Below are 26000 nucleotides of genomic sequence, written 5' to 3'. Positions count from 1 at the left end.
TGAGTGTATAGGGAGTAGAGTAGAGGGCTGAGGATGCAGCCTTGTCGGGCACCAGTGTTGAGAACAATCATGCTGGAGGTGTTGCTGCCTATGTATTACTTTGTGTATTACTAATAGGAGAAGAATTACAATGCCTTTTACATCTTATTTTAAGCATCTGAAAGTCATAAAACTATCTAAATTGAGTGAAATGAATAAAAGTATCAGTGCTAGAATAGGTTTGTGGTTTGAGCTGCTTATGATGTTCGTTAAAAATTAAAAAGTGGTAAACTGTTGAAAAGGGCAATAAAAGAGTACAGGAAGGAATCACTTAGCAATATATGAGAACTGTAATTTAATGTGGCCAAAGGTTAGATCATCAAAGATTGTGTACATGCATGAAAGACTCAACAGATAGGTCTGCCAATCCAGTAATACAATGACAACAAAAATCTTTCTCCACAATATATACATCCTTCTGTGAAATTTTTAGGGTCATAGTCAATTGCACTATCTCTACACAGGAAATTGGACATATTTGGTAAACCCACCTCATCAACAATGTCAATGTTCATTGTTCAAATGTTCAATATGAGGAGACATGCCATCTTCTGACAGATAGCCCCCAGGTGGATGCTGTGGCTGAGCACTGCATACTATAATTGGAGCTGACCTTGGGGTAGATGGCAGTTGTCTTGGCAGTACATGGATAAGGATGACTTCAAACATCATGGTTTTGGACTGTGCTCATTTTGGCAGCATGTTTGGTGTACAGTTGCCTGGCAACATCTTATGGGTTCCCTACACTCTGCCTGCAGCAAACAACTGAAGAACAGCAGCTAACACAGTTAGTGAGAACAAAGAATCCGCTTAATCCAAAATAAGGAAGACCCTAATGAAATTGGAAACATAGTTGTTCAAATAAGTAGTTTCCTAAAAATGTAGCCATAAAGTTTTAAGAAAGACCAGTGAACAAAGAAGGTTCATCAGCATTATGTCAGGGATGGGAAAATATAATTTTGTGGATAAGAGTGAGGTCTTGGAAACAAATTCACAGGAGAGAAGGCTATTATGTTAAGAAATCTTTTTTTAAAATAGAATAGAGAAAGGTATATTTCATTCATTTGTAGTAACAGAGATGATTAGTCATCAATTCATAAACATCATCAAGAAAAAAAATTGTGAACATGTATCATGTCTTTCATAAACTCAAAAAAGCCCAATGCACTAAACATCATGGTTTTGAACTGAAAATGCTGCTTGTTGCTTTTCATACATAAGTACAGTTGTGAAAAGGAGTGCAGAAACAATTTAACATAAATTTCTTTACGTTGAACACTGCTGGGACAAGTCGTACTTTGCCACAGATGAGAGCTGGGGCAGGAGCAATTGCATGTGGTAAATGAAAATTGAATGTGTCAGAAGAAGAGAAAGGCATTGTGCTATGGGGCGAGAGCAGGGCAGTAAAGTGAGTTTTAGATGAGGAAGAGTTATTGCAGATACAGTGGGATGATAGGACTTCGTGCTGTTCTTTCGACTTAAATATGTTGTTTACCAAATTACGATAACATATTCTGGATGTGACATGATTAAAACATTGTTTCATTTTAGCTTCACATCATCTGTGTTATTCTCCACTGATGTAGCGAATAACTTAGTATACTTTCTGATATGATGAAGGATTCTACTGTGAAAAGTAAAGATTTCTCATTGTCCCATCATGCCAAACTATATATCAGTCAGAATTAACTCAAATAGCTACTATACATTTTAATAATTGGTTAGGTTATGATAGGAGATGATGAACTTCATATTTCCTATGTAACTAGTTTTGCACCTCTTCTTCAGTAACCACAATATTTATTTGTTGGTGGCTGTACAGTAAATTATGAAACAATGTTATGCAAATATATGCAAAACTAAATAGCATTTAAACTAATGAATATACATTTTTCTCGTCTTTCTTGTCATGACCAGATAATGTAGATGTCTCCAAAGGTGCAGATTAGTGCTATTTATTCTGTAGGTATTACCTCTTCTATTCTAGTAATTCAGAAAGGGTGTGCAGAATAAAACTGTCTCTGGCCAACTTATTCAGCTTTATTAATTCCCCTGCTTACTTTTTTTCAGAAGCCAAGTAATTTTCAAATTCCACAAATGTCTTTTTGAAATAATGCACCAACTATAATTCTAGGCACAAGTTATAAAGTGTATAGGTTTATATTTGGTGAGGCTCCAGGGAAATAATTATGATGTTGAAAAGTAAGAAATATGTTTAGCAAAAGCTCCTCAGAACTAATCTCATAAATGCTATGCAAGCATGAAAGTGAACTGTATTTCAAGTCAAAATAAATCTGCAAAAACATTTCTTTGCAAACCAAAGCCAGAAAGAGACATTTAAAAAAATAAGCCTGAATTAGTAATTGAGAAACAAGAGTTCAAATCCCATTTCTGCAACTAGGAAATTGAAGGGACACCAGGGACAGCTTCTTCATGCAAAAGGTGGTGTGTATTTGGAATGAGCTGCCAGAAATGGTGGTTGAGGCGGGCACATTAACAACATTTAAAAGCCATCTAGATGAGTACATGGATAGGAGAGGTTTAGAGGGCTATGGGTCAAACACAGGCAGATGGGACTAGATCACTGGGCAACACAGTCGGCATGGACAGGTTGAGCCAAAGGATATGTTTCCATGCTGTATGACTCTAATTCAATTAATTAAATAATCTGGAATAAAATTCTAATATCAAGAATGAAAACCCAAAAACAACTGGATTGTTCTAAAATACCATTTGGTTTGCTAATATCCTATTGGTGAAGAAATCATACCTGCAATTCATTGTTTGCTTTGGGCAATTCCTACAGGGTTTTTTTCTCAGTGTTTCACAGGAAATGAGTATTGTTGGTGAGGTCAATATTTAGTGTCCATACTGAATTGCCCTTGAACACGTGGCTTGCAGGGTTCTTTTCAGAAGGCAATTAAGAGTCAATCCACATTGTTGATGGTCTGGATTTATGAATGGTGTGAATTAGATAAGGATGACAAATAGGCCTTGCACATAAAAGTGGACACAAAGGTGTTCCTCCTCCATGGTGTCCTACAGATCTGTGAGTGAAGATCATGGAGTTAGTGTTTTGGGGGAGAAGATTGGGTTGGGATGCTGGAGACGATCAGTGGAAAGACCAGGGAATTGAGGGAAGAATTGTAAGTGGAAAACCTGATGGAGAAAAATCTCTCATGATGAAGAGAGGATTTAGGGGAGTCAGTCATGGAGAGGGAGGAGTTGGGGAACAAAGTGGAGATTGGATTGGGTCAGAGAGATAGATGATTGGGGGCAAGTCAAGGAAATGTTCAGGATAGGGTATCAGGGAGTTATTGCTGGCATTGGAGAGGTGAATAGGGAGGAGGTTTTGGTGCTAGAAGACATCAGTGGGCAGAGGGAAAGGAGGGGGTATCAATATGTACCAAGTAAAAACGTAAAAATTAAAGTAGGAACATATCTGGTGGAAGGTCATTGCATTATACTCCCAAGAAGGTAGGATGAAGCTCTGTAACTAACAAGTATGGAAGCCTCAATTCTCAGATTAAAGCCATTTACAAAATCTTTGGCCTTGTTCGTACAGTAGAATTTCATGTAAATTATATCACTTGAGCACTGTACTGGCTGGTATCACCGTTGCTGCTCTCTGACCTCCATACATAACCACATGGGGGACAGTGACTGAAAATCTAGAAATGCCCTACTGATACAAAAAGTACATTACATTTTACATTTAGTTTTTTGTTAAAATTCTATTGCATTGCACATATAACAGCACTTAGCAGTAGAATTCCTGGACTGCAGAAATTATGATAGAAAAGCAAAAGGCCAGAAGGCTACTTCATTGTTGAATATTATCAGATTATGAATTATTGGTTCTACCTGTGACAGTGCTTAAGTATGAGATTGAATTGGTTGAAGATGGTTAGAGTTTTGCATGGGATCAGTGATGATGACTTTAGTCTTCCTAATCTAAAAATAAAAAATTACAAATGCTGCAAACCAAATCTGCAATAAAAACAGAAAATTCTGAAAATGCTCAACAGGTCAGGCAGCATTAGTGCAGAGAAAAACAGAGTTAACGTCTCAGGTGGATCACCTTCCATTCTACTGATGCTGCCTGACCTCCAGCATTTTCTGCAATATTTTAATCTTCCTAATGACCAGCTTGAAGTAATTGTAGCTCATAGTGTAAATAAATTCTAACTTATATGTGAACATTGCAAATATCCATCAGTTTCGGAAGTTACAATCATCATTACTGCCATCGATATCTTCCTTTTATGTGCTTCAATACCACTCCTCATATAAACAGTGCAGTTATTGTGCAAAGCAGCTTTCAATTGAAGTAAGAGACTGACAACTGTTCAGATCTAAATGTATTGGAACTCATTGTAGCTCTGTTTTGTGGCTAGTTTGAGCATTGCCACTTGACCACAGAGTCATAGAGCAATTCATCACAGATATAGGCCCTTTGGCCCAACCAGTCCACGCTGACCACGTTGCCCACCCAACAAGTTCCAATTTCCTATGTTCAGCCCATATCCCTCCAAGCCCCGCCCCCACATGTACCTATCCAAGAGCTTTTTAAATGATATTATTGTACCTGCCTCAACCACTTCCTCTGGCAGCTTGTTCCATGTACTCACCACCCTGTGTGGAAAAGTTGCCCCTCAGGTCCCTTTTAAATCTTTCCCCTCTCACCCTAAATCTATGCTCCCTAGTTATGGACTCCCCTACCCTGGGGAAAAGACTGTTACCGTCCACCTTATCTGTTCCCCTCATAATTTTAAACACTTCCATAAAGTCACCCCTCATTCTCCTACATTTCAAGGAATAAAGACCTTCCCTGGCCAACCTCTCCCTATAACTCAGGCCCTCTAGTCCTGGCAACATCCTCAGAAATCTTTTCTACTCTCTTTCCAGTTTAACCACGTCTTTCCTACAACAGGGTGACCAAGCCTGTACACCGTTCTCCAAGTGCGGCCTCACCAACAACCTATACAACTGCAAGATAATGTCAACTCCTATACTCAGTGCCCTGACTGACAAAGGCCAGCATGCTAAACACCTTTTTCACCACCCTGTCTACCTGTGATGCCACTTTCAAAGAACTATACATTGTACTCTTAAGTCTCTCTGTTCCATTACCATTCCCTAGTGCCCTAGGCCTTGTTAAAGGCCTTGCCAAAGTCCAAATAGACAATATCCACTGCCCTACCCTCATCTCCTCTTTTGGTTACCCCTTCAAAATACTCTAAAAGATTCATCAAGCATGACTTTTCATGCACAAACCCATGCTGATTCCTTCTAATCAGACTCTGTCTATCCAAATGCTGGTAGATCCTGTCCCTCAGAATTCCCTCCAGTAACTTCCCCACCACTGACATCAGGCTGATCGGCTGATTGTTCCCTGGCTTGTTCTTGCTACCCTTCTTAAACAACAGAACGACATCAGTTATCTTGCAGTCTTTGGGAACCTCACCAGTGGCTAATGATGAAACAAATATCTCTGCAAGGGCCCAAGCAATTTCTTCTCTAACCTCCCACAAATTCCTTGGATACTCTGGATCAGACCCTGGGGATTTATCCACCTTAATGTGCTGTAAGGCTGCAAATACCTCCTCCCTGGAATGTTCTCCAAAACATCTCCAGTAGTTTCCCTTATCTCTTGAGCAACCATGACTTTCTCCTCAGTAAACACCAAGGAGAAATATTAGTTAAAAATCCCACCCATCTCCATTCACACTACTTACGTTAAGCATTGATGCAAAGATCAAACTACTTTACACCAGTCTGTATACACCTCCATCCCCTATCAGGAAGGTCTTAGAGCACTCTTCTTCTTTCTGGAATAAAGGTCCAACCAGTTCCCCTCTACTAACACTCGCATCCACCAGGGAGAACTTGTTCTTACCCTCCACAATTTTTCTTTTGATTCCTTTGGCTTTCTACAAATCAAAGGTGTAGCCATGGGCAGTCACATGGGCCCCAACTATGCCTAGCTCTTTGCTACATGGAACAGTCCTTGTTCTAAACCTACTCTAGCACCCCTTCGTAAATCTTTCTCTGCCACATTGACACTGCATTGGTGCTTCTTTCTGCACCTGAGTGGAACTCATCAACTTTATCATCTTTGCCACTAACTTCTACTCTGTCCTCAATTTCACCTGGACTATTTCTGACATTTCTCTTCCTTTTCTGGACCTCTCTGTCTCCATCTCAGGAGATGAACTAGCCACCAATATCTACTTCAAACCCATGGACTCTCACAGCTACCTCTACCACATCTTTTCCCACCCTGTCTCCTGCAAGAATGCCATCCCTTTCTCTCACTTTCTTAATTTCCACCACATCTGTTCTCAAGATGAGGTTTTCCCCTCTAGGACTGCTGAAATGTCCTCCTTCTTCAGGAAAAATGGCTTTCCTTTGCTATAGTTGATGGATCCCTCTCCCACATTTCCTTCATTTCCCAGATGTCTGCTTCTTCCTCAGCTCCCCAGATAGAACAGAACCTTTGTCCCTTTGTTCTCACCTTTCAATCCACTAGTCTCCGCATCCAACGTACCATCCTTCATCATTTACACCAGCACCAGTAATCTTCCTATCTCCCCCCCCTTCCCTTTCTGCTTTCTGGCAGTGACCACTCTCTCTGTGACCCCCTGCTCTGCTCATCCCTTCCCAGCCACCCCTCCCTGTCCCCTGGCATTTTCCCCTGCAGCTTGTAACAATTATCCCTTCACCTTCTCCCTCATCACCATCGAGGGACTTAAACAGCCCCTTCCAACTCAGGTGAAGATTCACGTGCACCTCTTCCAACCTCGGTTATTGCATTTGGTGCTGTCGGCAAGGCCTCCATTAAATCAGTGAGACAAATCATAAAATCTCAGCAACCATTTTGCACAGCATCAGCCAGCTTAAGTTTCTAGTTGTAGGTCAGTTCAACTCCCCTTGCCATTCATACATAGATCTGTTTGTCCTTGACCTTGACCATTTCTATGGTGAATCCAAACATGAACTAGAAGAGCAACGTCACATACTTTCCTTGTGTAGCCTCCAGCCCAAAGGTATGAACATAGAATTTTCCAATTTCAGGTAACCCTCATTCCCTGTGTTCCTTTCTCACTTTCAGTTATCCACCCAGATTTCCCCTTCCTCTTCACTTTTCCATCCTTCCTCTCATGTTACCAAGACACTTTACTTGCCCCATGTGGTTCTATCTGCCCACCCCCCCCCCCCCCCCTACATACCCATCCACCTAGATTTCAGTGTTCTTCTCCCTTGGTTCACCTTTCCGATCCTCTTCCTTACCTGGTTCCATCTGCCACCATCCCTCCCTTATCTGGTTTCACCTATCACCTACCAACCTCTGTCTCTACCCTCATTCTCCCCTCTCTCAAAGGTTTCCACCCACCTAATTTTTGTTCCTTATCCATTTCCACCTATCACCCACAAGCCTCTATCTCAACACTTCCTTTCACTTCTTTATACTGGCTATGTTCCATCTACACTCCCAGTCCTGTCACAGGGTCTTCACTTGAAATGTCAATCATCCCTTTGCCTCCACAGATGCTGCTTGACTCACTGTTCCTCCCGTAGTTTGTTTTTGCTCTACTTCATACTATCATTACTGTTTATGTGAATATACTGGTATTTTGTCTTTCAGTCAAATTGTTAGTAACCAACTAAATAGGATGAGAGCATTATATTATTTCCATGTTATCTTTATTTCATAAATACATGTAGAGCAAGTGGGTAGCCAGGGAAATATTGAGTCCCACTAAAATAACGCCTATAGGAATTGCACAAAGAGATAGCTGGGGCACTGATGAAGATTTTTGCAACTTCATTAGCCACGGTAAAGTGCTGGAAAACTGGAAGATAGCTAATGTTGTTTCTTTATTTAAGAAGGGCAGCAGGAGTAAGTCAGATAACTACAGGCGGATCAGCATTATGTCAGTGGTTGGAAAATTAATGATGAAAATCCTAAGAGATAGAATTTGTGTACATTTGGAAAGGCAAGGGCTGATCAGGGAGAGTCAGCATGGTTTTGTGTGGGGAAATCCCGCCTCACTAATTTGAATGAGATTTTTGAGGGGGTAACTGAGAAGACTGATTAAGGCACCACAATAGACATCGTTTATATCGAATTTAGTAAGGCATTTGACAAGGTCCCACATTGTTGGCTGGTCCAGAAGTTTAATGTGCTTGGAATCCAAACTGAGCTGGCTAATTGGATGGTAGATTGGTTTGGTGATAAGATGCAGAGGGTAGTGGTGGAAGGATGCTCTTCTAATTGGAGGTCTGTGAGCAGTGAGGTGCTGCAGCATTTGGAGCTGGGACCCTTATTGTTTGTGATACATATTACTGACTTGGATATGAATGTAGGTGGTATAATTCATAACGTGAAAGTTGGTAGTGTTATAGATAGCGAGGAAGGTTGTCTAAGACTACAGCAAAATATAGATCAGATGGAAAGTTGGGTGGAGTGTTGGAAGACGTAGTTTAATCCCTACAAGTGTGAGGTGATGCACTTTGGGAAGTCAAATAGGGTGAGATATATGGTAATGTTGATGAACAGAGGACCCTGGGGTTAAAGTCTATAGATCACTGAAAGTGGCAATACAAGTAGATAAGATGTTGAGGAAGGCATATGGCATTCTTGACTTCATAGGTCAGGGCATAGAATATAAAAGTTGGGATGTTAGGTTGCAACTTTACGAAACACTGGATATACTGCTCTTGGAGTATTGTGTGTAGTTCTGGTTGCCACACTCTACGAAGGATGTGGTGGACTGGACAGAGTGCAGGAGAGGTTCACCATGATGTTGCCTGGATTGGAGGACATTAATTATGGGGAATCATTGGGCTTGTTTTCCCTGGAGCAAGGGAGGTTGAGGGATGACCTGAAAGAAATATTTCAAGTTATAAGCATAGATAGGGTGGACAGTCAAAATCAAGAGGGCATAAGATTAAGGTGAGAAGAAGTTTTAAAGGGAATTTGAGCATTTTTTTTACACAGAGAGTGGTTGATATCTGGAACTTGCTGGCAGAGGAGGTAGTGGAGTCAGATACAATCACTACATTTAAGAGGCACTTAGACAGAGACTTGATCATGCAAGTCATAGAAGGATATGGACTTAATGTGGGCAAATAGGATTTCTATGGGTTGGCAAAAAAATCAGCATGGATGTGATGGGTTGAAAGGCCTGTTTCTATACTGTACAACTCTATGACCCATCTTTACAGCTGTGTAGGATGCCTTGGAATTATGGATATTCTACTTGTGATTACAGTTTGAAGTAACAATCATTTAGCTGCTTGATCTCTCACCTAAGGTTTCTTAATTTTCATCACTGAAACCTCTAATGTGCTAGCAGTTCGATTATTTTGATCTGTTGTCACAGAGTGTAAAGGATTTGTTTAATGCTTTTTTTTTTAACTCAGTGGCTGTGTGTACACATATACAATATTTAACAAAATTGGATTGAGTTTACTTTAAGTTATTTTTGTTCAAAATTCCTATGCTCATTGTGCACTATTAGAAACAGTGGGCATTTATGTGATTTTCATACACCAGCTGTTAGCTGTCTTGAAAAATATATTAGGCCAGATTTTGTTTGACCCAAACTGCTACCTCAAATCGCGACCTGTTGACTCCACATATCCACACGTACCTGGGAAGGATGCAAAGGGCTGACCTCAGTGTAACCCTCTCTCCCACTCCCTCACCTCCCATGATCAAGTTGGACCACAAGGGCTGCATGGCATCCTCAGGCAGTATACTGCAGAGTCCTCACCCTCAGTCTGTATCTGATCAGATCCGATGGAAGGTTAAGCTGAAAATGGAGCTATACCAGATGTCATAGTCTCAGCAAAACACATTTCAAATCAATGAATATTACTTGAAGTTACTTGGAAAATGTATATAAAAAAAGAAAACATATAAAAGCACTAGAATTAATTAAAAACATTGAAGTGAAATAAGAAGATAACTTATCTTCTTGTTTGCCTTTAAGTCAGCTGGCTCAGGATCCAGCATATCCTTGATGCATCAAGGATATCCTTAGCAAGCATATCCTTGGTGCCTTCATCCAAGTAAATTTAATAAAATGAAAAATTTGGGGACCAGCACCAATTCCTGTGGTACACCACTCATTAAACTTGCCAAGCAGTGAAAGACCCATTTATGCCTATTCTCTGCTTCCTGCTAGCTGGGCAATCTTAATCCACACCAATATGTAACATCCTACTTCATGAGCTTTCATTTTCTGCAATAACCTTTAACAAATGCCATCAGTAATCTTTGTAAATCTACCCCTTTACCCACTGCACATGCTATTTCTTCAAAACTCCAATAAATTGTTCAAACATCATTTCTATTTCACAAAACCATCAGCTTTGCTTTGTTATCTTAATAAAAGGCATTTTAGGTCATATACTTGGTCTAACAGGCGCAGGATCTGAGATGCAATTCTCCAGCGTAATCCAGTCCAGCAATGGGGCAAAATGATGGATCCGACCCCTCATTCTGGTACCAAGTCCTGGAATCAGCACATATGCATAAATCTGGGCTTGTATATTTTCGAATGTCCAAACACAGATTTCTCCCTACTGAACCAATAGTCACAGGCAGTGAGATTAAACCCACTAATACAATTTGCTTCTTAGGAGAGCAGTCAAGTTAACCACTTCATTAAAAAAAATGTAAACGTTCACTGCAGGCACAATGAATTACATTTTCTGTTGGATTTCTCAGTATGCTGAGGTGGTAGTTATGGTGAAATGGTCTATGATGTTTGCTGAGTAATATGTTTCTCTGCAAAATTAATTATATCATTGGAACCTGAGAAGATATCTCCACAGACTGGGATTTAAAATGATATGCTTTTGCTGCAAATGGGACATAAGGCATGATTTCCATTTTATATCCCATCCCCAACATTAAATATTTGTATTCACTTTTGCTTCCACTGAGGAGGCCAAAATGCATGATTCTCATTAGTGAATTTAAATATTTCAATAGTTGACTCAAAAGTTCCATGACTACAAACAGTATAAAGATCAAGCTATGTAGTCAATAAACTCCAAGTTTAATTTTTGGATCGGTGGTCTTTCATGGTGACAAGGCACTATGAATCATCCTTCACAATAAATAGGTTGTAATTTGATAAATAATTAAGAATTTAAAAGTACCACCCCTTCAATTGAATTTTAATTAATGGCTTCTTGTGAATGTTCGTAGTTACGTAACCACCTCACTGCATTGAAATGGCTAGAGGTTTCTCCTTTTATAGACAACAGGTCATAAATCTAGCCTATTAAATTCACACAATTAAAGTTGCGAATGGCACAGACTGCATATACAGTATATTTCTGAGGCAATCCTGCATAATCAGATGCTGCTTTCTGTAGTTACACAGTTGTGACTTTTCTAATATATATTCATTCAGGTGGTGGACCGCACATCTAAAGAATTCTAATGTCAGATTCAAATTATATGAATGTAATTAGTTTGTACGTATGAACTCAAACTTAATAAGCAGAATGCATGGAAAGGTTGCCATGCTGCGTTCACTGAGATTTGAATGTTTTGAGTATTGAGTTGGTGAATGTGGGGTTGTAGGTATGTTTTCAATAATGTCATTTGAAATCTCCATGTCATTCTTTTACAAATAGGAATGAAATGCTTGTGTGATTGGACTAGCTTGAGAATTTGCATGTGATGCCATTCAATCCTCAGATTAGATTGCTCTTTGAAATAAACATTCATTTCTTGTTTCTTCGTATAAATGCTTAGCAAAAAGAAAGGTCATTCCTTGAACAATGGAATATATGACATATTCATACTGCTGTTTTTAGTTACGTTCTGGACAGAGCCAAAATTGAGCATGTTAAAATGCTTCAGGCTTCTGGACTGTTATTGGTTTTAAATTAACATCACCAGCAGAGACTTTGAAGAGATGGGGGTCGTTTTCTCAGTGTCTGTGATTTTTGCATTGAATTGCTATGGTTGTTTAGTTGTGTAATGATAATTTAACTCACAGTGAACAGATACTATCAATAGTCCATCAGTTGAGCAAACCCCAAAAATATAAGACTGCACATTTTAAAATTGTCTAATATTTATGCTGCCCATAGTTTTAATCATAATTGAACTAAAATCAATACTCTGAGACTTAAATTAATACCTTTTATGCATTTTATTTGGTTTTATTGAAAGAATTATATGTATGTATATAAAATGAGTAGTTAATGTATGGAACCCACATTATGTCTCTTAACAGTAGTACATTCCAGCAAGTACCATAGTTGTGATGGCAAATTTGACAGTTACCATTTATAGCTTTTATGTACAATTTTCAGAGTACATCTACAAGCACGACGTTGATAATTAACTGCTACATGATAGATATTGGGAGTAAACAGCCCCACAGCCCTGGTTCTTGCCAGAAAGTAAAATATGTTGATTTCAGGCTTGCCAAATTTTGCACCATGTCCAACGTGATTGAAGTTAATTGCACTTTCTCTGCCTCCGGAACTGATTAAATTGATCCCTTGAGTCTACTAAAGCAAAAGCTTTCAGACATGTCAAAATAACATTCATGTTACTCAAATAAATTTTTTATTCTCCATTCTCATTTTTAATAACATGACAATAAATTAACATTAAATGCATTGCACACACACACACACACACACACACACACACACACACACACACACACACACACACACACACACACACACACATTTATTCTCTTTCGTTCTGATGACACTTTGGGAGTATGTCTCTGAAGTGCTGATCCATTTAATGGAACTCTTCTTTCATTCATTCACATAACATGGGCATTGCTGATAAACTGCAGTAGTTATTGTCCATCCCTAATTGTTCCTGAATTAAAGAGGTAGTTCAGAGTCATCCACTAGGGTAGGTTTAGAGTCACATACTGCCCAGACTGGGTAAAATGGCATTTCGATCTCTGAAGGACTCCAGTGAACAAGAAGCATTTTTACCACAACCTAGTAGTTTCATGGCACAATTTCCAAGACAACTTTTAATTGAAAGCATGAATCCCAGACAGTTTGTTGCCTCCCAGGTGCCAGGGTCCGGGGTATCGCTGATCAGGTCCACAGGATTCTAGAGCGGGAGGGAGAACAGCCAGAAGTCGTGGTTCATGTTGGTACCAATGATATAGGTGGGAAGAGGGATGAGATCCTGAAAAGTGAGTTTAGCGAGCTAGGCAGAAGGCTAAAGGACAGGACCCCGAGGGTAGCAATCTCGGGATTGCTGCTAGTGCCACGCGATAGTGAAGGTAGGAATAGGAGGAGATGGCAGACAGATGTGTGGCTGAGAAGTTGGTGCAGGAGGGAGGGTTTTAGATCTTTGGATCATTGGGATCTCTTCTGGGGAAGGTGAGACCTGTATAGAGAGGATGGGTTACACCCGAACTTGAGGGGGGCCAATATCATTGCGGCTAGGTCTGCTAGGGTGGTTCAGGAGGGTTTAAACTAGATTATGACGGGGAAGGGAACCGGAGGAGTAGGTCAGAGGAAGAAGGGGATGGGGAAAAGTCAGACCTGACAGGTAGAGAGGCTTTGAGGAAGGAGAAGCAGAGTACAGCTACAAAAGTAGGAAGGTGGATGGGCTAAACTGCATTTACTTAAATGCAAAAAACATCAGGAATAAGGGAGATGAACTGAGAGCTTGGATAGGTACATGCGACTATGATACTGTGGCTATTACAGAGACATGGCTGACATCGGGGCAGGAATGGATATTGAATATTCCTGGTTTTCAGTGTTTTAGAAGGGATAGGGAGGGGGGAGAAGAGGAGGAGGGGTGGCGATACTGGTCAGGGACACAGTTACAGCTGCAGAAAGGGCAGATAATGTAGAAGGATCCTCTCCAGAGTCAATATGGGTGGAAGTTAGGAATAAGAAAGGGGCAGTTACCCTCCTGGGAGTATTCTATAGGCCCCCCAGTAGCAGTAGGGATACTGAGGAGCAGATTGGGAGGCAGTTTTTGGAGAGATGCGAAAATAACAGGGTTATTATAATGGGAGACTTCAACTATCCAAATATTGATTAGCACCTACTTAGTGCCAAAGGTTTAGACGGGGCGCAGTTTGTTAAGTGTGTCCAGGACGGATTCCTGACGCAGTATGTTGACAGGCCGACTAGAGGGAATGCCATATTAGATCTAGTTTTCGGTAATGAACAGGGTCAGGTGACAGATCTATCGGTGGGTGAGCATTTGGGGGACAGTGACCATTGCTCCATAACCTTTAGAATTGTCATGGACAGGGATAGGAGCAAAGAAGACAGGAAGATATTTAATTGGGGGAAGGCGAATTATGAAGCTATAAGACGAGAACTTGGGAGTGTAAATTGGGGTGACATTTTTGAAGGGAAATGTACTATGGAGATGTGGTCGATGTTCAGGGATATTGTGCAGGATGTTGGGGATAAATTTGTCCCCTTGAGGCAGAGAAGGAATGGTAGGGTGAAGGAACCGTGGGTGACGAGAGAGGTGGAACAACTAGTTAGGAAGAAGAGAGCAACATAAATGTGTAAGCAGCAAGGATCGGACAGGGCTCGTGAGGAATATAGAGTAGCAAGGAAGGAGCTTAAGAAAGGGCTGAGGAGAGCGAGAAGGGGATATGAAAAGGCTTTGGCGAGTAGGGTTAAGGAGAATCCCAAAACTTTTTTCTCGTATGTAAAGAGCAGAAGGATGGCTAGAGTAAAGGTAGGTCCGATTAAAGACAAAGGTGAGAGGATGTGCCTGGAAGCTGTGGAAGTGGGTGAGGTTCTCAATGAATACTTTTCTTCAGTATTCACCAAAAAGAGGGGTCTTGATAATGCTGAGAACAGTGTAGGTGAGGGTAATGTTCTAGAGTATGTAGATATTAAGAGAGAGGATGTGTTGGAGTTGTTAGAAAATATTAGGACAGATAAGTCCCTGGGGCCTGACGGAATATTCCCCAGGCTGCTTCGTGAGGCCAGGGAGGAGATTACTGAACCATTGGCTAGGATCTTTGAGTCCTCGTTGTCCACGGGGATGGTACCAGAGGATTGGAGGGTGGCAAATGTTGTCCCCTTGTTCAAAAAATGTAGTAGGGATAGTCCAGGGAATTACAGACCTGTGAGCCTTACGTCTGTGGTGTGTAAGCTTTTGGAAAGGATTCTAAGAGATAGGATCTATGAGCATTTAGAGAACCATGGACTGATTAGGCACAGCCAGCAAGGCTTTGTGAAGGGAAGATCTTGCCTCACAAGCCTGATAGGGTTCTTTGAGGAGGTGACCAGGAAGATTGATGAGGGTAGTGCAGTGGATGTGGTCTACATGGATTTTAGTAAAGCGTTTGACAAGGTTCCACATGGTAGGCTTCTTCGGAAGGTCAGAGGCCAAGGGATATGGGGAAGCTTGGCCATGTGGATTCAAAATTAGCTTGCCTGTAGAAAGCAGAGGGTTGTGGTGGAGGGAGTGCATTCAGATTGGAGGGCTGTGACTAATAGTGTCCCACAAGGATCGGTTCTGGGACCTCTACTTTTTGTGATATTTATTAACGACTTAGATGAGGGGGTGGAAGGGTGGGTTAGCAAGTTTGCAGATGACACAAAGATCAGTGGTGTTGTGGGTAGTGTGGAGGGCTGTAGAAGCTTGCAGAGGGATATTGATAGGATGCAGAGTTGGGCTGAGAAGTGGCAGATGGAGTTCAATCCGGAGAAGTGTGAGGTGGTACACTTTGGAAGGACAAACTCCAAGGTGGAGTACAAGGTAAATGGCAGGATTCTGGGCAGTGTAGAGGAGCAGAGGGATCTGGGGGTTCATATCTACAGATCACTGAAAGTTGCCTCGCAGGTGGAAAGGGTAGTTAAGAAAGTTTATGGGATGTTAGCTTTCATAAGTCGGGGGATCGAGCTTAAGAGTCGCGAAGTGATGATGCAGCTTTACAAAACTCTGGTTAGGCCACACTTAGAGTACTGTGTCCAGTTTTGGTCGCCTCATTATAGGAAGGATGTGGAGGCATTGGAAAGGGTGCAGAGGAGATTTAGCAGGATGCTGCCTGGATTAGAGAGTATGGATTAAGAGGAAAGTCTAAAGGAGCTAGGGCTGTTCTCATAGAAGAGAAGGAGGATGAGGGGAGACATGATAGAGATATACAAGATATTGAGAGGAATAGATAGAGTGGACAGCCAGTGCCTCTTTCCCAGGGCGCCAATGCTCAAAACGAGAGGACATGGCTTTAAGGTAATGGGTGGGAAGTTCAAGGGTGACGTCAGAGGGAGGTTTTTCACCCAGAGAGTGGTTGGTGCATGGAATGCACTGCCTGGTGTGGTGGTGGAGGCTGATACATTGGATAAATTCAAGAGATTGTTAGATAAGCATATGGAGGAAATTAAGATAGAGGGATATGTGGGAGGAAGGGGTTAGATAGTCTTAGGTGTGGTTTGAAGGTCGGCACAACATGGTGGGCCGAAGGGCCTGTATTGTGCCGTATTGTTCTATGGTTAATTCTCAATATATATTCCTCAGCTGCAGTGATGGGATTGGAAGTGACATCTCTTGTTTAATAATCCAAATCTCTGACTGCTAGTCCAGCAATTTAATACTACACTATGATAGCTACTTGCTTTGTGATCTTTATACCAATAACAAGCAGGTATATGTGAAATCTGTTTTCTAAATTGGCAGAACAAGATGCAGCTCTGGGATTCTAGCAGTGGCCACTTTGTGATTTACTGTACTTCAGGCCTTAGGATCTGCTTCCTATATCTAGATAGCACATCCTTCTGGATTTAGAATGGAAGTTACTGTGGAAATATGCAGCATTTTTATTCAAAGGCACAAATAGAAGCTCTATTCCATTAAGCTTTTTTTTTGATAATGTAGCAAGTGCAGATTCTATATCAGTAAAATAGTTGCATGTATTTCACTAAATTATTTATTGAAGTATCATCACTGAGTAAATTACTTCACCTTCATAGAAATTAATTGCTGATCTGACTTTGTCTTATTGCCTTTGTTTAAACATTCTGCAAAAAGGTGCACTTGGATTTTCCTGAATGGAGTTTCAACAACCGGTACCATGACAACCAATTACCCATCATAGCTGTTGGCTTAGCAGACAAGTTGCAAGTATAACAAGGAGCATCAGTCTTGTATGTGACATACAACTGTTACCAATCATGGCTCCAGATAGATAATTCTGATAGCTGGAAGAAAACAAAAGAATAAGGGTCCGTGGTTTGCGTTGCTTATGTTGCATTCAGTTTTTTTCCCGTGTATCTTCATTTCCAGATTTTAGCACAACAGTAGATGATATCCTGTTACAATAAAGTGAGCCCTCCTATTCTCCCAACAAATTCAATTATCTTGTTAGATGCTGAAGTTAACCCAGACAAGATTATTCTGGAATACAGTTATTGATATCTGTGGGAGTATGTCTATGTAATCTTCCCTGAAAGTAAACCTCTCAATTTGTTTGTTATGCAAATAAGTTAACTTGCTTGGTGAATTAATGGATGGAAATGTCCTGTGGTTCATTTTATGTAGCTGTAGTATATAAATTTTATTTATTTCAGTGTACAGTTTAGTGCTGGTTTGATGGTCATTGTTGAAGCCTATAGTATGATCAAGTGCTTGAAGCAACCTTTGTCTCTGATTGTACAATAAACACTTTTGTGAATTTCTCAGCACTGAAACCCATTCGGGTTACTCCCCACTCTTAACCCCAGCAATTATATATGAACTTTTTTATAATTTTAAACAGTATTAATTGCTACTGATGATTAATCATTTGTTATTAACAGTGCATCTTGCCAGATGAAGGAGATATCTGTACTTTTGCTGAAGAATATTGAACCAACTTAAAGCACTTCATGTATACTTTGAGAAAGGAATTTAAACAAGACGTCCCTTTTCAATTAATTCCTATTTTTACTTCAGTGCTGAAATAGGATGAATAGAGAAAACAGTTCTCATTAGCTGATGACTCAAGGACTCGTGGATACAGTTTTAAAATTTTGGGCAAATAAGGGAATGAGAGGTAAAAATAAACTAAGAAAAACTGTAGATACTGGAAATCTGAAAGGGAAAATGTTAGAACACATTGAAGGTCAGTTAGAATCTGTGGAAAGAGAAACACAGTCAACTGTTCAGGTCAAAGACCCTTTATCAGATCTAGAAACCAATATAGCATACCACCAGGCAGGATCTCTGTTATTGTTTTATTTTGAATAAGTGAATTCAAAGGAGAAGCAGAACTAACTCATTTTGTAATAAATTAAATATGCATTGTGTTTTAGTAGCAAATTGACTCATTGAATGCCAGCTGTTGAGCTCAAATTAAGCAGAAAACATAGCATTAAGGGAGTGCCTTAGTATCAATGGTGCTGTCTCTGGCTGGGATCTTAAATGTTGGCCATATCCATCTGTTCTACTTGATTTGTTTAACATTACAGAACCCATGATGCTATTTCAAGGGAGAGTATAAAATATTCTTCCCTGGGCAATATTCTTTCACTAACACTACCATAAAATTGATCTTTCATTTCAGTGCTTCTTCTGCTATTTTCCTTTGTGTAAAATGGATGTCAACTTTGTCGATATGACAACTAGTTTTACCAAATACACCATGTGCAGAAGACTTCGAGAGATTTCAAAGAATTAAAGCAACATATTGCTAATAACACAGTTCACTCTTTCTGCAAATTATTTGTGCTTTTATAAGAATGAATAGGAAGAAAGTTAACTATTTCAAACTTAATAAATAGGAAACAAATCTTGTATTTTGATCAAGTCATCGGTGATAAGCCAAATGCACATAAAACTCATCTCATTTTTCATCTCTCTCATTTAATCCCAGGATTAAATCTCATTTTTTTTAAAAATAAGTATGTTATTCACTTTTATAATCATGCTCACATCTATAAATTTATGTCATTATATTATACAATAATTATGAGTGTCAATTGTGAAAATTGTTACCCTGTAAACAAATATATCAAAAGATGTTATAATTTACTACTGACTTTGTAGAACATGAGCAGATAACTGATGCTTCATTTTTACTAATTTTCTGTGGCACAAAAGTGATGGAAAATTTAACTTCTGAAATATGCAAAAATAATCTCCATTTATACTTATACTACTTTTTCAGATAATGATAACTGAATTCCTCCTGATCACTGAGAAATTGATATACTTTTAGATACTATAAGAATAAAGGTTAGTGCAGTAAAGTGCTGAAAAGAGATAAAAGATCAGCCATGATTCTACCGAATGGCAGAGCTGCCCATGTGGCTTATATCTGCTCCTATTTCTCATGTTCTGATATCTTTATGTTCTTAGGTGTATGACAGAATTCCCTGTTATGGAGATTGTAGTAAATATAGTTGGACAGCTGAACCTTGGTCATTTTGCAGAATCAACAACAGTGAGTCAATGCACAGCTGTGGAGAAGGTGTACAGACAAGAAAAGTGAGGTGAGTAAAAAAAAAGGTAAATTGAAGAAGTTCCAAGTACAGTTGAATATTCGGGGGTTTGCTGATTTTTATTCATTTTATCCTTATTTTTAGAGACAATAGTTCTGAGTTCATCTCAGGTATGGAAGGGAGTAGGTTTGCGGGGTGGAAGTGGAATAACGTGTCAAATGGAAACCAAGAAGAGATGGCCTTACCTTGGATACTACTAAATCAAGGGCAGGAACTTAATTACTAAATTTTTGTCAGTGGCCACCCAGATTAGGAGGGGAGCTGTTGGGTGGTTAAACATATGGCACCATCCTGCAGTCAGGGATCAAAGTTTAGAAAGAGGATAAGATGTAGAAGAGTAGTGTTGGGGACAGGTTGCAAGCCAGAGAAGTGTTGGAGGTCAGAGTTGAAGAAAAATTGAGACCCAGAACAGTAGAGAGGTTAGAGCTGAGGTCAGTGCAAGATAGCGATTAGGGGTTATTGAAGACACAAAATGGGGCAAGAACAGTTCCAGGCCAGAGGGGAGATTGGAGGATGGAATGAGAAAAAATGTGTTTTGGACTAGAGGAGACATCAAAAGCCAGACTGGGAATGGAAATTGAAGGAGATCTTGAAAAGGTTGGGTGGGTATCTGATCATGAGGTCTAGAGTCAGCAGGCAAATGGAAAGGCACCTACCCTGCTAATCCAGCAGTCCTTGGCTTCCTTTTGGTGCCATGCCTGACAAAGTTTGGGGAACTTGAGCATGTAAGATTATATTTAATGAAATATTTAAATAATCTGAGATGTGGTTGGTTGTCCTCCACTGCCATTCCTTCTTCTGCCTTCAGTAAAATCAAGAGTGGGCATATTGCAGATTAGATGTGGCAGATTTCAGATTTTTAGCCTTTCATAATTTCACTCAATATTCTAAGGTTCCACATTCCAATTTGAATCAGGGTCAGGCTTTTGGAGGAACAAATAATCAAATTTTAATAACAAAATTTGATAACATTCAACACTCTGTGGTTTTGATCTTTTTGGATCCATATTTCTTCTTTAGCCACTGAACTGCCATGATAACCTATGTTACTCTGTTCTTGGTGACATTAATATTCCGTATGCCCATGCCTTACCAAAGAATATTAGAACAACAGATGTCATTGCTTTTATCTCTACTCATGTGTAAAAGTTTCCTTTTAAATTTCCAATGACTTTTAAAAAGTATCCAATTTTTAACTCTTATTTTAAGTTTATTGTTTACATTGTGCTTGTGCTGAAATATTTTAAAATCAAATGCACTTACATTTCTACATAATATTTTTGTTTGTGTTGAGCAATAATACCACTGCAAGTCTTTTTGGAGGCACATACTCTCAAAATCAGTTTGGTTACATCCACTCTCATGCACTTTGGTTGTGCCAGGGCAAGCTATTTCCATCCCTCTGCAGTACTGACATGAGCACTTTTATTGTCAATTCAGACTTTAATTCTTCACTGCCATAAAATGATGACTATTGCATTGCACTGAACTTCTGCTCAGTGCTTTCCCTATGGTTTTCTCTCTCATTACTTCTTGAGTGCATTAGACTTGATCCTTGTTCAAACTCAGTAACTCCTTTTCACTGTTGTAAGTTGAGGTCAACTATACAGTATAGTCTGCAGTGGAAAGGGTGAACAGCTTCAAGTTCCTGGGTGTCAACATCTCCAAGGATCTGTCCTGGGCCCAACACATTGTTGTAATTATGAAGAAGACACAGCAGCAGCTCTACTTTATTAGGAGTTTAGGGAGATTTGGTATGTCACCAAAGACTTTTGCAAATTTCTATAGATGTACGGTGGAGAGCATTCTGACTGGTTGCATCACAGCCTGGTATGGAGTCTCCAAAACACAGGATTTCAAGAAGCTACAAAGGGTTGCAGACTCAGCCAGCTCCATCACGGGCACAACCTTCCCCATCATTAAGGACATCTTTAAGAAGCAGTGCCTCAAGAAGGTAGCATCCATCATTTAGGACCCTCACAATCCGGGGCATGCCCTCTTCACGTTACTACCATCAGGGAGGAGGTACAGGAGCCTGAAGACCCACACACAATGATTCAGGAACAGCTTCTTCTCTTCTATCATCAGATTTCTGAACGGTCCATGAACCCATGAACGCAACCTCATCATTCCTTTTTCTTTGCACTAATTAGTTATTTTGTAATTTGTAGTAATTTTATGTCTGTACTGTACTGCTGTCACAAAACAACAAATTTCATGTCATATAAGACTATGATAATAAACCTGATTCTGATTCTGACAAGAATGTTTTTCCTTTTTGCCTAAAATAATACAATTATGCCCATTTCAACTGGATATTTGAAGCACTAGTTATATTTTGGTAGCTTCCCATTCTTGTTTTAGTGAACTGCTTCTGTTTGCCATTGAATGTTATGCTATGGTACTTTTTTTTGTTATTAACTTATTCAGTCAGATAATGTTTATTGACACAGTCAAGAAGGGACAAAATGTGTTATAATGCTCTGAGATAGACAGAATGTTTCTTTATTTGATGGTGGGTGTCAAGGTCAAGTGTCAAAACTGGATTGTATTGAATGGAAAAGCTCTGTGAAATCCAGAGAACAGATGCCCAAAGGGTCTTTTGCTACGGATTTTCATGACTTTCATGTAGTTCTGGGGTCACATTCTCAACAATCTCTGGGCGTTCAGGTTCAAGATGTGGGGCACTTTAGTTACATGCAGAATATTGTGCAACTTAACAACAACACAGCTGAAATTATGAACTCCTCCACTCCTTATTCATTTTGAAAATCAGCATAGGCATTTCCTTATTAGTGCAATTTCTTTCTGTGCTATTTATCAAGGTTTGCCATGTTGGAATGGTAGTACCGCTGACTGTATCACAGAAAGAGCAATCTATCTCACATTCTCCACTGGTTGGAAAATTTCAGCTATTTTTTGGCAATAATACAAACGTGCTTTGTCTCCTTAGATGTGCGCGTAACACAGCTGATGGACCTGGACAGATCGTGGAAGATGCATTGTGTGATTTCAGTGAAAAGCCAGTTGGAGACCGTCAGTGTTCCCTCTACTGTCCAGGTGACTGTGTTATGTCTGACTGGGGCCAATGGAGTTTATGTCCAAAAGTGGGTATTTTATTTTAAGCATCTGTTAAATTCAGAAAATGTAAGGTCTTAGACATGTCTGCCAATCAGAGTGTACAAGGAGTCACTGAGATTGTGTGTAGGGAATATTTAGTCATATTGTTACTATTTGAAGTTGTGGGCCCAAGATCATTAACCAAAGGGTAAAATTGTTTTTCTTGAAAACAGGAATATGTGCACTGCAGACACACGCACACAAGCAAGTGAGCACTGTCAGACGTGGATTTTAAATAACAGGTCAAATCCAAATCAAAATAACAATTCCACTAAATTGTGTTGTTTCTTTTACTATTTTCAGCAAAGCAGTTTAATGTGCTTGTTTGAAATACTTGAGATTGTTTATCAGTTTGAATATGACCATATAAAATTTATTAATGAGAAGGGTAAATTTTGATGGTAGGTGTATAAAATGTGCTTGACTTTATAAAGTTAAATATGTGGTGTGGTGCCTATGATTAAACGTTTTTTGCGCTCTTTAGTTAGAGACGGAGATAATGGCATTTGGTAGAATTGTGCCTTTTAAGTCATTCATTTTAATTTATTTAAGGCAGAGTTTGAAACAGCATGATTGCATTGTATCCTCAAACCACTGAACTTTACTTTAACATTTGAGTTCAACTCTGAAAATGTCTGTCAAACTGAGGTGAAAAGCCAAAATCTGTAGTATGAGTACACTGAAGAAAAACCTCAATCTTTCTTTTTTGTATGAATATATACAATACAAAACTATCTTATTTTTTCAGGGATTGCCATTTAGGCCTTTGCTAAAATTGAGTAAAAATTAATTGGTGGGTAACCTTAAAGAGCTGTAACTTTTATATGGTTTTGAAGCCTAGTTAATACTGAAGCATCTCATTATGTAAAGTTCTAATTCACTCTTCTGTCTCGTAATGGTAGCTGGAAGCAAGAAGAAATATGGTAATATATTGTGAATAGCTAACTGAGACTTTTCTAAGTACTGTTGAATTCGATTGTCTTATTAATTATTATCTGTTTACCATTGGTGGCATCTTACAGAATAACAGATTGGTTTAGATATCTGTTGATTGTTGTGCTTAATTAATGACCCCCATCTGCCTTAATGTATTAACCTTCATCAGGAAGAACAGTCACTACCATTTCTATGTTCCAGTAGATACAATTAAGGGTAACATGTACAGTTAGACCATACTGTTACACAGTTATCTACTTAAAATTACATAGATTTTCTAAATTTTATGTAATTATTTTTCAATTAATTCACTGCCCTGACTGTCTGTTGTTTTAATGATGCCCAATGTAAAAGCAAAATGTAGTACAAATTAGCCACACATGACCAAGTTAAAGTATAAATCAAGCATGTTTGTCATAGTTCATTGCGAGATGTACATTTCCATAAATGAAGCATACCAGAATAGTCATTATACAGATATTGTAATCTTGTATCTAAATGAGAGATGTTGGTGACTGTCCTTAGAAAGATCTTCTACGATGATAGAAAAAGTAAATGTATAAAATGGTGTCATCTTCATTCTGTGAATTCTCCTTGAGTCAGATCTTACCAGACCTGGCACGTTGCCTGGATTTACCAGGTTTCCCCCAGTTTGTATTCAAGTGGACTAGATGTGGAAGGCTGATCTTGCTGGGTCTCAAGTTGGGAAGAAAAGCCTCAGCGGTGACGGATTTTCACATTTGCCTCTTATCAAAGATGTTTTTTTTCAATTAATTCCATCAGAGAAATTTAAGATAATGAAAATTGATGTGTGATTAAAAATAATTAACTTTTTTGAAAATAAAATAAAATGGATTAACATACCTAAGTCTTAAAGACATTAAACTAAAGTAGAATATTATAGGAAATCTCAGTCCTATTCCTTACCGAGAATTCCTTTTCAAATAAATGGGATCTTCTACCATAATGCAGCAAGATTGCGCTTTGCTGTTGAACTCCACCTGGAGTGAAGTGACGGAGTTTAGTGACAGATATGGCAACTATCACTCAGCAAGTCCAGGTTTGTGTATGCCTGGCTGAACATCCTTTGTCACCATCAGCCACAACCTTTAGGATCTAGCCCACGAGGCTAAATTTCCAGGATGTGGAACATTTAAAAAAATAGCTGGGCACATAAGACTTTGACAAAGTTCCTAAATTTAATGTTTTTATTCATCTCTCCCAAAGTCGTATACAAGTTAAAAAAGTGATTAAATTATACAAATACAATCTTCTAATATATGTGGCCTACACTCATTTTTCTTGGAATCTTCCCACAGCCACTTTCCTACTCCAAATTATGGGTAACAAAATTTTATTACAACAAATCACTCATTAAAATTCAGTTTATGTATTAAATTCTACAGGATTTTTACACAAAAATGATTCTGGTAAAACTTATTTTGGTGACTGTGAAATTAAGAATCTCAGCACTGATGTACAGAGGGATCTTGGGGTGCAAGTCCATAGCATCCTGAAAGTGACAACACAAGTGGATAGGGTGGTAAAGAAGGTGTATGGCATGCTTGTCTTCATCAGTCCGACATTCAATATAAAAGTTGGCATGTCATGTTGCAGCCGTATAATACATTGGTCAGATCACATTGGAGTATTGTACGCAGTTCTGGTCACCACACTATGGAGGCTTTGGAGATGGCACAGAAGAGGTTCACCAGATGTGGCCTGGATCGGAGTGTATTAGCTATAAGGAGGGTTGAATAGACTTGGATTGTTTTCTCTGAAGTGTCGGAGGCTGAGGGGCAAGCTGATAGAAGTATACAAAGTTATGAGAAGCATAGATAGGGTAGATGGTCAAAGTCTTTTTCCCAGAATAGAAATGTCAATTACTAGAGGGCATAACTTTAAGGTGAGAAGGGGAAAGTTCAAAGGAGACTTACGTAGAGTGTGGTAGGTACCTGGAACATGCTGCCTGGGGAGGTGGTGGAAGTAGATACAATAGCCATGGTTAAGAGGCATTTATACAGGCAAATGAACAGGCAGGGAGGGATATGGACCATGTGCAGATTGATGGGGTCAGTTTAAATTGGCATGATGATCAGCACAGAAATCATGGGCTGAAGAGTCTGTTCCTGTGCTGTACTGCTCACTGTTCTATATTCTATGATAGTAATTGTTAATCAATTAATGTGCAGTTATGTGAAATATTTAGATTGATGAAGTAGAGAAATGTGGCAGAAAATAATTAGATTATCAAGACTGAAAGTTAGAAGTAATAGTTCATCTAGTAATAATAATATTTATCCATGAAATAAGTTCAATTTAGCAAAAATGTCAGAGTGTTTTATGGAAAGTTTGCAAATGAATCGACACAGAAGAAATACCTGGATTACTCCAATGTTATACAGATCAGCAGGGATACTTCC

The 26000-nt window shown here is 39.3% G+C and overlaps 1 protein-coding gene across 1 annotated transcript in view; it reads left to right on the top strand.

The window, feature by feature from the left end:
* The window catches only part of thsd7ba (thrombospondin, type I, domain containing 7Ba), a 448905-nt gene that overhangs the window by 315588 nt on the left and 107317 nt on the right, over positions 1–26000 (top strand). The window contains exons 15-16 of the mRNA XM_052026976.1: positions 19379–19512; positions 22475–22628. Coding sequence (XP_051882936.1) covers positions 19379–19512; positions 22475–22628 — 288 coding nt within the window. The remainder of the gene's footprint in view (positions 1–19378; positions 19513–22474; positions 22629–26000) is intronic.

This window comes from Pristis pectinata, chromosome 1 (assembly GCF_009764475.1).
Source record: "Pristis pectinata isolate sPriPec2 chromosome 1, sPriPec2.1.pri, whole genome shotgun sequence".
NCBI lineage: Eukaryota > Metazoa > Chordata > Chondrichthyes > Rhinopristiformes > Pristidae > Pristis > Pristis pectinata.
This window is presented reverse-complemented; position numbering and strand designations above follow the sequence as displayed.